At 40.0% G+C, this 16495-nt stretch overlaps 1 protein-coding gene across 1 annotated transcript in view; it reads right to left on the bottom strand.

Moving 5' to 3' along the window:
- Positions 1-1932: 1932 nt before the first annotated feature.
- kif3a (kinesin family member 3A) overlaps positions 1933-16495 on the bottom strand; it is a 77833-nt gene continuing 63270 nt past the window's right edge. Inside the window, exons 13-17 of the mRNA XM_085995839.1 lie at positions 15797-15922; positions 14459-14512; positions 12692-12760; positions 9161-9288; positions 1933-6640 (exon numbers count right to left, since the gene is read on the bottom strand). Coding sequence (XP_085851965.1) covers positions 6592-6640; positions 9161-9288; positions 12692-12760; positions 14459-14512; positions 15797-15922 — 426 coding nt within the window. The 3' untranslated portion in view covers positions 1933-6591. The remainder of the gene's footprint in view (positions 6641-9160; positions 9289-12691; positions 12761-14458; positions 14513-15796; positions 15923-16495) is intronic.

Here is a 16495-nt window from a genome sequence, read left to right as displayed (position 1 = left end):
CAGGCAAGGGCCTGTTAAAATGGGATTATAAAGGCCAATCAGTGCTGTTTAAGGGCCCTAAAGACCAGTCCCGCCTGTTACAGGCAGGACTGATTCAGGACCATCAGACATTCTTGGGTTAAAATGGCTAGGTGTCGGGAACCAGGCGGGGGGTGGGGGGGGGGGGTCCCAACCCCCAGGTTTTGCGATTTTAACCACCCACACGCCTCAAAGCCTGCCTCACGGCTGAGTTAAAATCGACCCCCTTGAGTATTGTGTGCAGTTTTGGTTGCCCTATTTCAGGAAGGATGTTCTTGCCATGGAGGGAGTGCAGCGAAGATTCACCAGACTGATACCTGGGATGGCAGGAATGACATATGAGAGATTGGGTCAATTGGGCTTATACTCGCTGGAGTTTAGAAGAATGAGAGGGGATCTCATTGAAACTTATAAAATTCTAACAGGACTAGACAAACTAGATGCAGGAAGGATGTTCCCGATGGCAGGGGAGTCCAGAACCAGGGGTCACAGTCTAAGGATAAGGGGTAAGCCATTTAGGACAGAGATGAGGAGGAATTTCTTCACCCAGAGAGTGGTGAACCTGTGGAATTCTCTACCACACAAGGCAGTTGAGGTCAAATCATTAAATATATTCAAGGAGTTAGATATATTTCTTAAGGCTAGAGGGATCAAGGGATATGGGGAGAAGGCAGGGACAAGGTACTGAGTTTGGCTGATCAGCCATGATCTCATTGAATGGCGGAGCAGGCTCGAGGGGCTGAATGGCCTACTCCTGTTCCTATCTTCTATGTTTCTATTAAAAATATCAAAGTTTGCTGATGATACCAAGTTAGGTAGCACAGTAAATAGTGTAGATGGGAGCAGAAAGTTGCAAAAGGACATTGATAGATTAAGTGAGTGGGCAAAACTGGCAGATGGAATTCAACATGGGGAAGTATGATGTCATCCACTTCGGACCCAAGAAAGATAAATGGTGAGAAGCTAGGAACTGTGGATGAGCAGAGATTTAGGGGTTCAAGTACAGAAATCACAATGCTGGTGGACAGGTTCAAAACTATAATTAAAAAGGCTAATGGAATGTTTGTCTTTATCACAAGAGCTGGAATACAAAGGGGTGGAAGTTATGTTACAGCTGTACAGAACTCTGGTTAGACGCCACCTGGAGCATTAGGTTCTGAGCATCGCACCTCAAGAAGGATGTATTGGCCTTGGAGGGGGTGCAGAGCAGATTTACCAAATGATACCGGGGCTAAAAAGGTTAACTTTAATGAGGGCAGGTTGCATAGACTAGACTTGTATTACCTTGAATATAGAAGATTAAGGTGTGATTAAGATGATTAAAGGATTTGACAGGGTAGATAAAGAAAAACTATTTCCTCTGGTAGGAGAGTCTAGAACAAGGAGGCAGAACATTAAAATTAGAGCTAGGCCGTTCTGGGCTGATGTCATAAAGCACTTTTTCCACACAAAGGGTAGCGGAAATCTGGAAACTTCCCCCCCCAAAAAGCTGTTGAGGTTAGATCAAGTGAAAATGTCAAAACTGAGTGATAGATTTGTGTTAGGCAAGAGTATCAAGGGTTCCGGAGTCGGGTAGATAAGAGTTACAATACAGATCAGTCATGATCTAATTGAATAGCAGAACAGGCTCGAGGGGCTGAAAGGCTGACTCCTGTTCCTATGTTTATATGATGTGCTGGTCGGTTTTGACGTGTGAAGTCCAAGTACAGATCACCTCTGACTGAGGCCCCCAGTTCAGAGTCCAAGAAGATAGGGAGAGAGATCATGCCAATTAAAAATAGCACTGACAATGGACTATTTTGTTTTATGATAATTAAATATATTAAGTTAACCGATGGCTTCAATCATGGAATGTTCAATTAAAATGGCAAAGCATTAGTTTCCAATACTGAAGTTACCAGCGATAAAACATACAAGTGTATAGAGATTTCTTTATTCATGGACATTAACATGCTGTATATATACATATACATATTCTCATATGTACAACACAATGCACAATTTATACATAACAGATTACAAAGAATAATCAATAAAAAAGACACATTTGTATGGCAAGAGTTCAAATCAGGCAAAACAAAGTTAAACACAACCTGGGGACCTCTATTAATCACGCTATACAACCCAGCATTAGAATAGGATTTCAGAACATGTGCAGGTTTCTATTAATGATTTTTAAACATCTTACAATGAGCTTTGTAACAGTAACAGACACATATCATGTACACATTAAAACACACAATGATAACCCCTTGCATTGTGTATATGATGTGCAACATCATTGCATTCAACACTCACTGTTAAATTCAAATATGTAGAAGGTAAGAAAGTGTTCTTGACCAGCAGTCCAGGGCAATTGCTGTTTAATCAGGAGAGGTAAAAAGAAAAGTTGACACTTATCTTGCAGACCAAAAACTAAGGTTCTTTTCCTGCGTTTGAGACGTAAACAATTTTCAGCATATAATTTTCCCTGAAATAATATTCTGAGAAAATACAATACTGCATTGAGAGTATTAAAGTTCACAAGAACAAAAGACAGACATATCAAACATATCTATAAACTATTCAGAGGAAACACTGGAGGGTCAAGTTTGTCAGTCTGACGTTGAATTACAACCTCTCAACAACTGCTTTATAGTTAAACCTCTATTTCACACTTATGCAGACCATCTAATTAGCATTACTCACCACTGGTTTAATCTTATTGAGGTCAGAGTTCCACGATCATGCAGCTTTTATTGGAACGGTGAAAAAGCTTCTTGTAACAAAGTATTTGTACCAACAGTTTAACTGCAGTATTTGATAGTTACAAATAAAGTTAATGTGGACCCAGTTTCTGTACTGCAGGTTGAGCGTCCAAAATCCAGAGTTCCGGAACGATTGGTGGCAGGGTCGTTTGGAATCCGTTAAATGTCCCGGAATCCGGAACTCCGGATTTTGGATGCTCGACCTGTACTTCAAAAAGCCATTAACTTTTGTTGTCTTTTTTTGAAAAATCCTATGAAAAATGCAAGTGTTGCAATAAAACTTTAGTGTTGTGTTTTATCCTCCTTAATCTGCACAGCTCCACTAAGTGTTTCCGCCAGGCTGCGGCCACAGCACCATGCCACCCCGATGGCCTCGTGTGGGCCATCGGATGCAGCGTCCCACCCTTTTAACAGAAGGGGAGGGGCAGAGGAACGAGTCAGCGCTACGCGGAGCGGCCCAGGCATTTCCGGACTCGGAACGTGTTTCTGATGTCCGAAGTCCGGAAACGCCCAAGCCCAGGTTGCGATATTTCCGGACTTCGGACATCAGAAACACGTTCCGAAGTCTGGAAAAACACGAAAACCGGCTCAGCCTCGGTCCCGAGGTTGCCGGATTCAGGACGCTCAACTTGTGCTAAGCACATACTCGCTCATATCACCTACCAGCCTTTTACAGTTGTCAGAGTTATAGCAATATAAATCTTCTAGTCAGGTTACAAAAGGAAGTAGTTAAGGTATTGGCTATTTTTCTTAATGCTGGGCTGCTTTATCATTTTTGTTTAAACTATCAAATAGTTGCAAGCTACATGGTCCCTGTGCCATTTAATATGTAGCAAAGAGCACGGTGGCATAGTGGTTAGCACTGTTGCCTCACAGCGCCAGGGACCCAGGTTCGAATCCGGCCTCAGGTGACTGTGTGTGGAGTTTGCACATTCTCCCCGTGTTTGCGTGGGTTTCCTCCGGGTGCTCCGGTTTCCTCCCACAGTCCAAAGATGTGCGGGTTAGGATGATTGGCTATGATAAATTGACCCTTAGTGTTAGGGGGATTAAATACGTGGGGTTACGGGGATAGGGTGGGATATGTGTTGGTGTAGGGGTTACGGGGATCGGGTGGGATATGTGTCGGTGCAGGCTCGATGGGCCGAAATGGCCTTTATCTGCACTGTGGGGTTTCTGTGATTCTGTGATTGTGAAGAGCATTCTGGCATGGTTGCAAATCATGCAGAAATATGATCAACTGAAAATATGATCAATTTAGTGCTCTAGCAAGTAGAAGCATTCTTTAATAATGCCCATGATAAATCAGCTGAAGCTGAACCTAGTGTATTCAATATAATGGGTTGAAATTAGCATCTTTCATGGTTAAAGTTTCCACGATGTGAATACATTTTCATTTATGCATTTATGTAATTTATTTGACTTTCACTTAGCGCTGAAGTCTAAATAAATGTTTTTTTTTAAACCTTGGAATCAGTACTCTTCCAGTATTATGAAATTTATGATTCCATAAACCTCCATTTTCCAACGGAGTCTGAAATAAAACCAAATCTACTTCTATAGTCACAAATGTGTATCGAAGAACCAACAATTGTTCGCAGGTGCTGTCAATGACCTGGTTACATATTACTTATGCCAAAATAGTGAAACCAGGAAACCAAGTATCCTTGCTGTGGATTAGCCACCATGTATCCAAAGCAAGTACACATACAACCTTTTGTTTTTCACACTTCTAGCAGCAAGTACCACCTCAGTCCTAGGAATGGGCGGCAAACAGTAGGTTGAAGTTTGATCAGAGGTGAAAATATTTCCTTTTGCATACATATTTAACCTTATACAATGTTTAGAAAGCAGGGTACCCACATAACATTTAAGAGTATGGTCTAGTACCATCAGTAACAGTTTGCTGTTCCTATCAAACCTTTTTATTTGTTTTGGAGATCTTACTGTTTCCTGGTCATCTTCTATCCTGCAGCAGTTTGAACAAGTCCCCTTGTATTTTGCTGCAGATGAAAGTTCTAACCAGAATCTGCCATATGTCCCCACAACAGAGAAGCTTTCCTTTTAACAAGCATAAGGAATGTTTTAAGTGAGATCTCGGATTTAGCTTTCAAACAGAAAGTTAAAGATACAAGAGTTTTTTTTTTACAGTAGCTATTAAGGACTAGCTCTACAATCCTGAGCTCCCAGTGGAGATGTGTCAGGAGAGCAGGTTGGAGAATTGGGACGACAACATTGTAGACCTAACAGCAACCTGCGCTCACATTGAATGTGGGTTCCGTGAGCACAGGGCCCTTCAGTGTTCTGTTTTTGTTTCCTGTATTTATGTTTCCAGCTTTTCTAGTTAACAGTTGCCAGTACACAGGGTGCTTCTAAATAGCTTCTCACATATTTCAGTAAATTGCTGCAACTGCCAATTGATTGACTCTCTATTTTTATGTGACGTGACCAGGAAAGAATGCAATAACACTGGAGGAGGCCATTTGGTCCATTGTGCCTATGCTGACTCTCAAAGAGCTATCCACTTAGTCCTATTCCCCTGCCCTTTCTCCATACCCTTTTATACTTAGCCATTTATTCACTTACCTTATAGATTCAGTTTCTATCACTGTTTCTGTTGTGCGATTCCATGTTCTAAATACCTTCTGCATTAAAAAACTCAACCACTCCCTTTTCCTTTTGGTGAATATCAAACTTATGTCCTTGGGTATGAAACCACCAGTGGAAAGAGTTTTTTTTTCCTAATTTAACTCCTCTCCTAATTTTGAACACTATCAAATTTCTTCTTAACCTTCTTTGTTCTGATGGAAAAGAGCCCCAGTTCCTATAGGCTCTCTTCAGAACTACAACCTCTCATCTTAGTGAACCTCTTCTGCATCCTTTCCATGGTCTTGCATCCTCAATGGAGAAGGAGAAGGGTGACTAATTTACCAGAACCAACAATTTTATCATTACCGTAAACAACGTAAATCTTTCTTTTTCCCCTCCTAAAGGTGAATGATGTGCCTTGTGGTCAATTAATCTAGTCTGAAATGACTGATGCAATATAGTAATGTACCATCTTAATCAAAACTAGGGAACTACATTATCTAGCAGCACTCAAAATTCTCTCATCTTACAGCAGTCATTAACACATTCTGAGAACTGCAAACCCTTGATATACCATCACAACAAAGTGCACACAAGCCTCTGGCTAACAGAAGACAAGATAAGCAAAGAACTAGTGGTGAGGTGAAGCCAAGTTTGTGTTTTGAAAGCCTGTACATTGGAGGAGGACGGAAAGACAGAGGTAACAGCTTCAGCTCAATTAAATTACTTGAGACCTGGACGTTTGGAACAGTTTTATAAATCGGAGTCCTTTGAGTTTGAAGAAGTGTCTGAAAATGTTAACTTAGGGTTTGAATTTCTTTCATAGGCAGCAATTTTTTCTTTTAATAGCTTAGCTGCCAGTAGTACATTTTCTATTCACTAATAAAACCAACCAGAATACAGTATAAGCCAAATCCAATGTCAAGAAGAACAAAATGACAACTAAATACTGGAATCCCAAAACATTTAGTTGTAAACATTCACTACCAACATTCTGATAGCAACTGGAACGTTGACTAACAAATCTTACAAACTCACTGGCATTTCACAGTCATTAGCATTAAATTTAAGCCCGTTTCTTGTCCAACTGTTCTTATAGACCAGTATGTATGGTTCAAGAAAGCCTCAGTGCGACAACATAAACTGTCATGATTCTTTGCACAATGATTATTTTCATTGTCCAGGAAACATTTTCCATCTAAAATCTGGTCCATCCACCTTGGTCAGCCTTGTCTCTTGCTCACTGAAGAAGGGAGTCAATTCCAGCTTCAGGTTTTGTAGATCGTTTCCTGATTATGAAAAAAGAAATGGATCACAATGCTTTTTGAGCGATTTACATTCAGTTTTACTTTTTCCTAAATGTGTGCTAAAATAGACAAAAATGACAGTACTCCAGGGGCATCTTTAGCGATTACTCAGCCAGCCTAGTTCCTTAATCAGATATCGAGCTGTCTCTTTCCACTCAGCTCTACGTAATCCTGTGAGGCAATGCCCTAACCAGTAGAGTGGTCCTAGCTTGACAAGCAGTGGGATTTAGCTCCAGCAGTACCACTACACACATTTAAGAATCTCCTTAGCCTTGTCTTTTGCCAATCTGGGTCCATTCTTGGGATGTGTCTCTAGGAGGGGATTAAGATTTCTCAATAACTTGGTTTGAACACTAAAACATGGTGGTGGGTTTTTGTAGCCATTCATTTTGTTTATATCAAGTAAATAGCCCTGTAGATCAATAGCTTTCCCTCTTGCACCTCTGTAGAGGAAATTGTTTCTGAAAAAACATGGGAATTCCTGGAGCTATAGCAACATTGAACTACAAATCCACTTAAAATTGAAAATTACTGGGCTTTGACCCATTCAATACTTTCAGAACACACATCCTTTTTCCTTCAGGTGATCAAATTTCAGTTATGCAGTACAATCGGAATCATCCATATTCTGAGCATTCTAGAATTTATAATGGCCCGTATCTTCCAACCCTACGGGTGTGTACGAGCTGTGTACACACCCGTAGGGGCCTCGCAGGTGCCGGTTTCCGGCATGTGCTGAAAACCGGCACTTCCGATCTATCGAGAATTCTCTTGACAGATCGCACGCCTGCCCTGGAGAAGGGCCTCCGCAGGCAGAGAGTTCCGCTTTCTGCAGCACCTCCGCCCGCTGAAGTAAGGCCTGCTTTTACCAGCATAAGAGTTTTAAAAAAGTTTTTTAAAAATTTCCCCACTCATTTATAATTTAAAAATACTTTTTAAAAAGTTAAGTTTATTTTTAGCCCCGTAAAATATTAATTATTTTTTTCAATAAATTAAATATTTTAAACAAAATTTAAATTTTATGTAATTTTAAATAAGTGATTTAAAAAAAATTATTTAATGTTTTGATGTGTTTTTTGAGTGATCCCCATTCATACTTTTGACGGGTTTAAGCTGAGAGACCTGCCAGAAGTATGAAGGGGGGTTCCCTTCTTCCATTGGTTCCCCATGGCCTACGTGATCCCAGGGACGCTTGCGAACTGCCTGCGCCCCGGGATACCTGGGCCTCTGCGCGCGCGCACGCACGCACCAGGAGGGGCCCAGGATCGGAAGTGTCCAGGCCTCCAGAGCCCTCGGGTAAGGGCATAGATTTTTTCCAGATTGGAGGCATCTGCACGCAGGAAGCCTCCGATTGGAAAATCTGGGCCAATATTTACATAATAAACTTTGAGATGTTCATGCGATGCAGCAAACTATTTTTTTTAAATGTGCATCTTTGAAACAAACTTGCATTTATATAGTGCCATTCAGAATCTTAGGATGTCCCAAAGCGCTTTAAAAATAATGAAGTACTTTTGAAGTGTAGTCATTGCTGTAGAGAAAGTTTTACAAATGAAACAAAAATTAAAACATCTGAAGAGGAGATTAAGCATTTTACTCCTGTTCCCATTTCTTGGGTGCCTCCAAGCTAATTTCCCCAACAAAAGTTGCCAAAATGATTTCGCCAATTTCCTCCCAGGGTGGAGAGGGAGACATGAGCACTTGGCCTCTGCCCTACATCTTTCCATAATACAATAGGTAAGATCAGAACTCAGCAAGTGGAGGACCATAAGTGTGAAGCCAGGTTCTAACACTCTGGATTAGCATGTCTGGAATCCAATATACTACACAACTATACCCAAATTCACACAATTGTATTTTCCTATGTAACTGTATCCAATATACATAACGCTAAACCAGAACACCTCAGAAACGTGTATGGTGAAAGCTGAAATTTTTCAACATATGTCGCTCTTGCAAGCCTACTGGCTAGTTTTTAAAGAGCATTACCAGAGGACTGAGAGTTAGTTATCTGCCCTCTTGCAGGGGCAAGTTGTCTGATGTGGAGAATTTATTTGCAGATAACCTATAGCTGATCACAGAAAATCAGGAACTCAATGAGACCACAAAGCTCCTCACTGATCTCGGCTATGGTGTCAATGGAAGTGCTACAATTATCTGCAGTACCCTTTGGTTGGGAAGTAAAACACATTCCTGAGCGTTATCCAGCCGGCTGATGGAAGAATACTTGTATGGATGTTGGATGAGGGCATATTTTGGCTTGGCTATGATTATCGCCATGGTTGAATAATCTACCAATGCTTCCTGTCAAAGCTGATATGAATAATGTCTACATAGATGAAGTACTGGAAGTTGTCCAGTGCCTGTGAAATCATATCTCAACAAAGAGTCACTGTTTTCAGGTGGAGAAAATTAGTGAGAATAGAGGAAAACATAAAATTAAGGAACATCCTACACATTATTTATATAAAATTTAAGTGAATATTTCCATTGTTGCCTCACTTTCTGCCTGTTTTGGGTCTGGATTTCCCTCCCTTTGAGGTTCTTGGTCTCTCCAGCTTCATTAATGACTGTCTTAGACTTTCTTCAGTGTAGGCCAAGTAAACATGGGATAGATCCACTTCAAAGGGCTAAAATAATAAAGAAAACACAAACAATCAAAAACTAGTTTCATGTTAGGAATCAAGCAAAAGAATTAAAGAGTTTCTGTGGAGTTCAGAATTTCTGAAAGTACAGTTTATACTATTAGACAGAGTCTCTTGCATCCCGTTCATTCAAACCGACTGACTTCATGTCATCATCTAATGTTAACTTCAACAAGACCTGCTGCTAGTTTTTACTAGGCCCCACAGGAAAGATTTACTTAAAATACATTACAGGAAATGCATCTGTGCATTCAGTAAAACTGCACTATAATTCTATGCTGAGATCATAAACCATGATATAATAAACAATACAATAGTGAAATACTGTAGATGCTGGAAATCTGAAATAAAAACAGAAAATGCTGGAAATACTCAGCAGGTCATGCAGCATCTGTGAAGAGAAAGAGTGTTAATGGGCGGAAGTTTCTTCGGGGAGGCGGTCCGAGAACCCGGGAATGCCTAATTTGAATGCGAGGCCTCGGTTTCCCGGCCGCATCCAGCCAGCTTGAAAAGCTGGTTGGCTGCAGGCGGGTAGGCCTTAGCTGCAAGGGGTCGGCCCAGGGGAGGGATGGCAATCGTGAGGGGGGGGAGAAAACAGAGGATCGGCCAGGGGAGGGGGGGGGGGGAGGGAGAGAGGGTGTGTGTGCAGGATTGGCAGGCAATGGGGGGGGGGGGGGGGGGGGGGGAATTGGAAATTGGCAGTGGGGGGGGGGGGGGGGGGGTTGGGGGGTGGAGGGAGTGATCGGAGGCCTTGTGGTGGGGTCTCAAATCACAGGGGGTGGGTTAGGTAGAGACCCTGGATCCAGGAGGTAGGTATAAAGCTACTTACCTCCTGGATGCAGCAGGCCCCACCTCAGTTTAACTGCCGGATTTAATGAATTGTGTGAAACCCGGCCACAGGCAGTTAAATTCAAAATGGACAGGGGAAAAAAGAGGCTTCCAGCCTCATTACAATATTTAAATTGAGGTAACGATCCCTGGGAGCGGGTTGGTCACCCGCCCCTGTCCCGCCGCCAGCAAAACCGTACGTGGACGGGTTTGGAGATGGGATTAGGTCAGGAATCCTATTTTTAACAATTTAACTGCCCCCACACTCCAAAACCATCCGTTTTTTAAATGGAAAAATTCCAGCCAACGTTTCAGGTCGATGACCTTTCATTAGAGCTTGTAGATCAGCTAAAGTTAATTAAATGGCTTTTTTAAAAAGGTGGGGCAGAATTTGGAACTAAATGTATCAGTTAAGTAACATAAGGGGAGTACCAGACAATTTAACTTACTTGCTTTTAATATATTCCACAAGCTTGTTAATCACAAGTGCTGTATTAGTTATAAATGTGACTATTTAACTGCTGTAGTACTTCTGTTAACATGTGTTACTTTACTGGCATGGAAGATGATAACCAAATGGTCTGGCCAATTGTTTTCCAAAAAAAGATTTATCCACTACATTGATTTCTATGCTCTTAATATAAATTGCTATGGTGACTTACTGGGTTGCCATATTTTTTAATCTAATGGTGATCCTCCTTTTGAGCACATTTTTGACAGTGTGATGAAATTATTTAATTATCTTTAGCCTTTTCAGTAAGCTTGACCCAGACTGTTCCATCTCTGCTCAACAGTGTGTAGTGTGGTGGATGCCAGTAAGAAAATTAGACAACATTTATACTTGTGTAATAGAACTGGAAGGTGTATTTAGTCTTCAGAAAGAAAGAACTTGCATTTATATAGCATCTTTCATTCTTCAGAATGTCCCAAAGTGCTTCAACAGTGTAGTTATTTGTTTTGTAGGCAAATGCGGCAGCTAATTCACGTACAGTAAGGTCCCACAAACAGCAGTACGATAAATGTGTCTGCTTTGGTGGTATTGGTTGAGGAATAAATGTCAGCCAGAACACCTCAGCTTCTCTTCAAATATAGTGCCATGGGATCTTTTAAAACCGCCAGAAAAGATGGTCCCACAGTTTCACATCTCGCCTGAAAGACACCACCTTCAACAATGCAGCACCCTGAATACTGCACTGAAATGTCAGTTTAGGTTATGTGCTCAAGTCCTGATGCAGGGCTGAACCCTCAACCTTCTAAGAGGTGAGAATTCTTACCACTAAGCCAAGCTTTATATCATTTCCATACTGGTTTGTACATGGCACACGAGTAACACTGGCAACAGTAAACTGGTATGGACTCAATACATTAGCACATTTGTAGATAGTTCCACATATAAAATGGATATTGAAAGGTGTATTGCATACTTTGTAAATAAGTGCACAATGATATTGAACTACTTCAAATCTGTACTAAAGAAAATTTCTTTAAAAAAAAACTGAAGTACAGGAAACTTTGTGCTATCCGGAGGTGAGCTATCTGGCAATCTGGAGCCACCGGCAAAAATCAGCCGCCGTTTTTTATTCTTTTTGTTTTTTTTTTTTTTGCTTTGTTTGAACAGTCAAGCTGTGTAAGGTCTGTAGTTATAGCAACAGCTTCAGCTACAGAGCTTTAGGGCCACACCCGAGTGTTTAGAAGCTGTTGCTAAGCAACAGTGTTTGTTGTCAAATACGGAGATAAGAATCTCCGTATCTCTCAACATTAACTCTGGAGAGTACGGCAGTTTTGAGGCAACGGCAGCAGCTCGGTCCCGTGGGTGCCGGATAGCACAAAGTTTCCTGTAAAACATTTCATAAGCAACTATTCTGTGGGAAAAAGAGGTTTGCAAATGGCAGAAAACTCTGATCACTACCAGAACCCATCAAGTCTTTCTTTATGCTTCATTTACAGCCAACAACTCATTAGAGATGGACAATATTTTGATACATCCATATGCAAGCGATTAATGGCAGCATTGTTTTATAAGCAATATTTACTCTAACACTAGTCAACTCCTTAAGCCATAAAATTGATACAATTACATTTTTGTTACTAATCATTTCTAACAAATATGACAATGTAATTTCTTCCAGAGTGTCCAAGGCTGGAGTTCTACTGTAACTTAAGTTGAATTTCACTTCACACCCCTGCTGCATCGGGGAAGCTTATTTTCAAAACTCAAGCCAACTTCACTGCACTCAGGAATAATAAATTCAGAAAAGAATCAAGTCACCAAAATTATTTGTTGTTATTTTACTCAATGTCTGAGTAGCATTCTTCAAAAAACACAAATTTACCCCGTCACAAAATTAATTGAAGAGATTAGAGCCCAGTTTAATTGGAAAATGCATGTATTCTACTGGTTAGATGCACTTTAAATAAATTACACCTTCAACAGCTGAACATTTTTATTTAAATTACGAAGACATAAACACCAATTAATAGTGTTGGGGCATGGGTGGGGGAGACAAAGAACACCTTCAGATGAAAATGTTTCCTCTAAAACTAAGAATTCAAAACTTACATCTTTTTCTTTTTTGTCAGGTACTGGTGTCTGTTTTCTCATGTTGTTTCCGGTGTATGCCACACATTTCTACAATTAAAAGAAAAAGTCTTCTTGTGAGCTTAAAACTTATCATTCTTAAGCTACTGTAAACAAATCCTTTAGGGTGCACTTAAAAAAAGCCCAGAATCAAATGTGGAGACAGTACAGACCATTTTCTTCAGGCTAATTTTGGCATCACACTTCAGCTGGTTATAATGAGGAGCATAGGTGAGAGTTGATAATGTGGATACAACAAAATAGGAACTATACAATTATTTTAAAAAAGCACTTATGGAACCAAACTTTTTAGACGGTTTAAACTTTGGGATCAAAAAACACAATTTCTAAATTTGTGAATGACACCTATTTGGGGGGGGGGGGGGGGGTGGGGAGAGAAAAGAGAGATAGTCAATACTGAGGAGGCTGCAACAAATTACAAGACATTAATAAACTTGCAGAATGGGCATATAATTGGCAAATGAATTTCAACACAGATAAAAGTGAGGTATTACATTTTGGCAAGAAAAAGGTCACAAATTGTTTGGAAAATAAGGAGCACACAGATCTGGGAGTACAAGTACCCAAATCAAAGTAACGACGCAGGTTAATAAGGCCATAAAAAAGCAAACCAAGTACCAGGGTTTATTTCTTGAGGGGTAGAATTGAAGCGTAGAGAAGTTATGCTAAACTTGTATCAAACCTTGGTTAGATCACACTTGGAGTATTGTGTACAGTTTGCCATATTATTATTAAAATATATAGAGGCACTGGAGAGGGTTCAAAAAAGATTTATAAGGAGGATACCAGAAATGCGAGGTTATACCCATCTGGAAAGGATGAACAGGCTGGGTCTCTTTTCTCTTGAAAAGCGAAGGCTGAGACGTGACCTAATAGAGGTCTTTAAAACTATGAAATGTTTTGATAGAGTAGACACAGAGGGTGTTTCCACTTGTGGGAAAGAGCAAAACTAGTCACCAAGAAATCCAAATGGAATACAGAAGAAACTTCTTTACCCAGAGAGTGGCGAGGAACTCGCTACCATAGGGAGTGGTTGGGACAAATAGTATAGATGCATTTAAGGGGAGGCTAGATAAGCACGAGGGAGAAGGGAATAGAGGGTTATGCTGATCCGAGTTAGATGAGGAAGGACGGGAGAAGGCTGGAGTGGAGGATAATTGCCAGCATGGACTGGCTGGGCTGAATGGCCTGTTTCTGTGCTGTATATTCTATGTAAAACTAAACTTTGGCATTACTTAAAATGTTTTGGCCGCTATTACTTTTAAAATTTCATTGTGGCATTTCTTCTAATCCAATTTCCAAACTAATGCTTGAAACCTAGAAATTATTTTTACCAATATTCGCAGACAAATACCTTTATTCCTGCATGCATGCCTCTCAATATTGGCATTAAAACACAGATATTACACTATGAACTGTAAAGAGATGTAGCACACTTACCAACTAATTAAGATAAATCATATAATTTATGTAATGTAAGCTACTGTATGATATTTCTCGATTTAACATTACATTTAATTATTAATTAACAGTAGAACTATATCAATATCTACAGCTAACAAGCATACAGTGGAAATAGAAATACTGAAACTCCTCTTGTTGAGACAGTTCTAAAGACTCACATCACCCAACAGCTTTATAGATGTTCTATCGCCAATATAAATCTTCTAGTCAGGCATCAGTTGGATACAGAATTTGTGTCCCAATTTATTGACTGTACAAACCTACCAGTTGCCACTCTCCAATGTCTTCATTCCAGTGTACGTAGTTCTCAATCATCTCCTAGAAGGCACAAATATCCATTTTAGCCAAACCTGACATTTATTTATTGTGCCAAAGCACGAAACACAACAAATACAAGACGAGAAATTACCCAGTTTACTAAACAGGTATTCTGATAAATCATGCTTGACAAGTAGTAGTCATCAGGCTCCTCTGTAGTACAATGGAACCTCATTATCTGCAATTCAGTTATCACCCTTCCCAATTATCGACCAGAATTTTCGCAGGACAAAGTCTTGCGGGAAATTTTGCTACCTTACAAAACAAACCAACATCAATTTCTTCCTATATGACACAATCAACCTAACTGCCCTAGAAAGATGAAATGCAATTTATGTTATTCGTCCTAATTTAATGCCCAAAGTATTTCTGTATGATACTTATAACACCAGAATTTGGGACTCTCAACTATCCACCAATTTCTATTATTCACCAAGGGAAATCCTTTTCATTAGAGCTGATTATGCAAGTTCCACGTGTGAGATGGATCACATGACATGTTAACATTTCAATTAGAACCACTAACTTTTCATCAGCAAGCAATGCTGCAAATCTGCCGCAATCAGGTATGTCACAGCAATAGCTTCACACTTACAGCAGGCTATACAGAACTGAAGTGTCAGGAGCTGAATGTCTTTACATACAGCAACCAATAATACAGCAACCAACAATAAACATACTAATCTTTTGCTCCTGCGTGGAATTAAACATTCATTATTAGTTTCATGGCTTGTTAATATTACTGGGATGGGGGGGGGGGGGGGGGGGGAGATCAACTGGCTCTGTGAATGGAATGCTTTCCATCATTGTTTCAAAGTTGGTGGATAAAGATGTATGAAAAGAGCAATCTAGTGGTATTAAAAAAATCAGTTTTTAACAAAATCATTCCCAATTATGTTATAAGAGAATACACAAAGAAGAATGGCATACTGAACATATTGCACAAATAAGAAAAACCTTCATAACTCACTTACATCACCGTTCATTGAACAAGTGTGTGTCAGTTTCCCTTTGTTCATGTGCTGTATTTCATTGCAGGTTCTTTTCTATCAAATCATAAAATAGCCCTTAAACCCAAGTTCAAAAGCTCATGGACTAGTGATGTGCACATTATGGAAAACATATTCCTTGCCCATGGAAGCTGTGCTATCCAAGCAACAGGAAGACCATAATCTTTAACGTGTTTCAACTAGGATTGCCTCAAGGCACCACGAGAGCAAAAAGTTCAGTTTTTCCATCATCAAAGCACTTACATAAACAAATCATTAAAAAAAACTGTCTAACCTGGTATTCTTGAGGAATAAAGTTGTTAATAATGAGCATCTGGAGACGGAGTTCTCGGCTCAGCTGTCTGATATTCTCCAGCAGTCCTTCAATCTCACGTTGATGTTCTTGTTGCAAGTCTGCCATCTTTGAATAAAAACAAACCAGAATACAACAACGGGAATGTCATCATGTCGAAGTACAAAACACAAGCAAGAAAGTTGTAATGCAAAGAAACTGGGCAAAGGAGTTACTTCCACCAGGACTCCACTTCTGCAGGTTATCAAGCAAGGGCAAGTGAAAGAGCTTTACTTTTACATGGAACAGGCAATCCAATTACTAAGCACAATTGAGAAATGACTAGTAAAATGTTTGAGTTTGTTTCATAATACATTTATTCATTTTTTGGTATTTTTTTTCAGATGCGCCCCTTTCCTACCTATCTTGAATTATGAACTGCAAGTTCTAAGCTTGTAACTTCAGTGTACTCTCTATGCTGGCATTCCATACAAACAATTATTAAGCTATATATAGAAAGTGCGCTATTCCTATGGACAGTTGTATAAGACATTAGCAGTGAGAAACTGGATGTTCTAAATGTTGGTTATATTCTGCTTTCCTTACATTTAAGGTTAAAACCTGTCTGCTTACATATAATGCTTTTGATGAATATTTAATTAAACTAGCTTTCACAGTTTGGGCTTTCAGAATTTTATATAC

This window comes from Somniosus microcephalus, chromosome 8, assembly GCF_052327205.1.
Source record: "Somniosus microcephalus isolate GS21.2 chromosome 8, FLI_Smic_1.0, whole genome shotgun sequence".
Taxonomy (NCBI): domain Eukaryota; kingdom Metazoa; phylum Chordata; class Chondrichthyes; order Squaliformes; family Somniosidae; genus Somniosus; species Somniosus microcephalus.
Note: the sequence above shows the minus strand (reverse complement) of the source record. Positions and strands in the feature narration are given on the sequence as shown.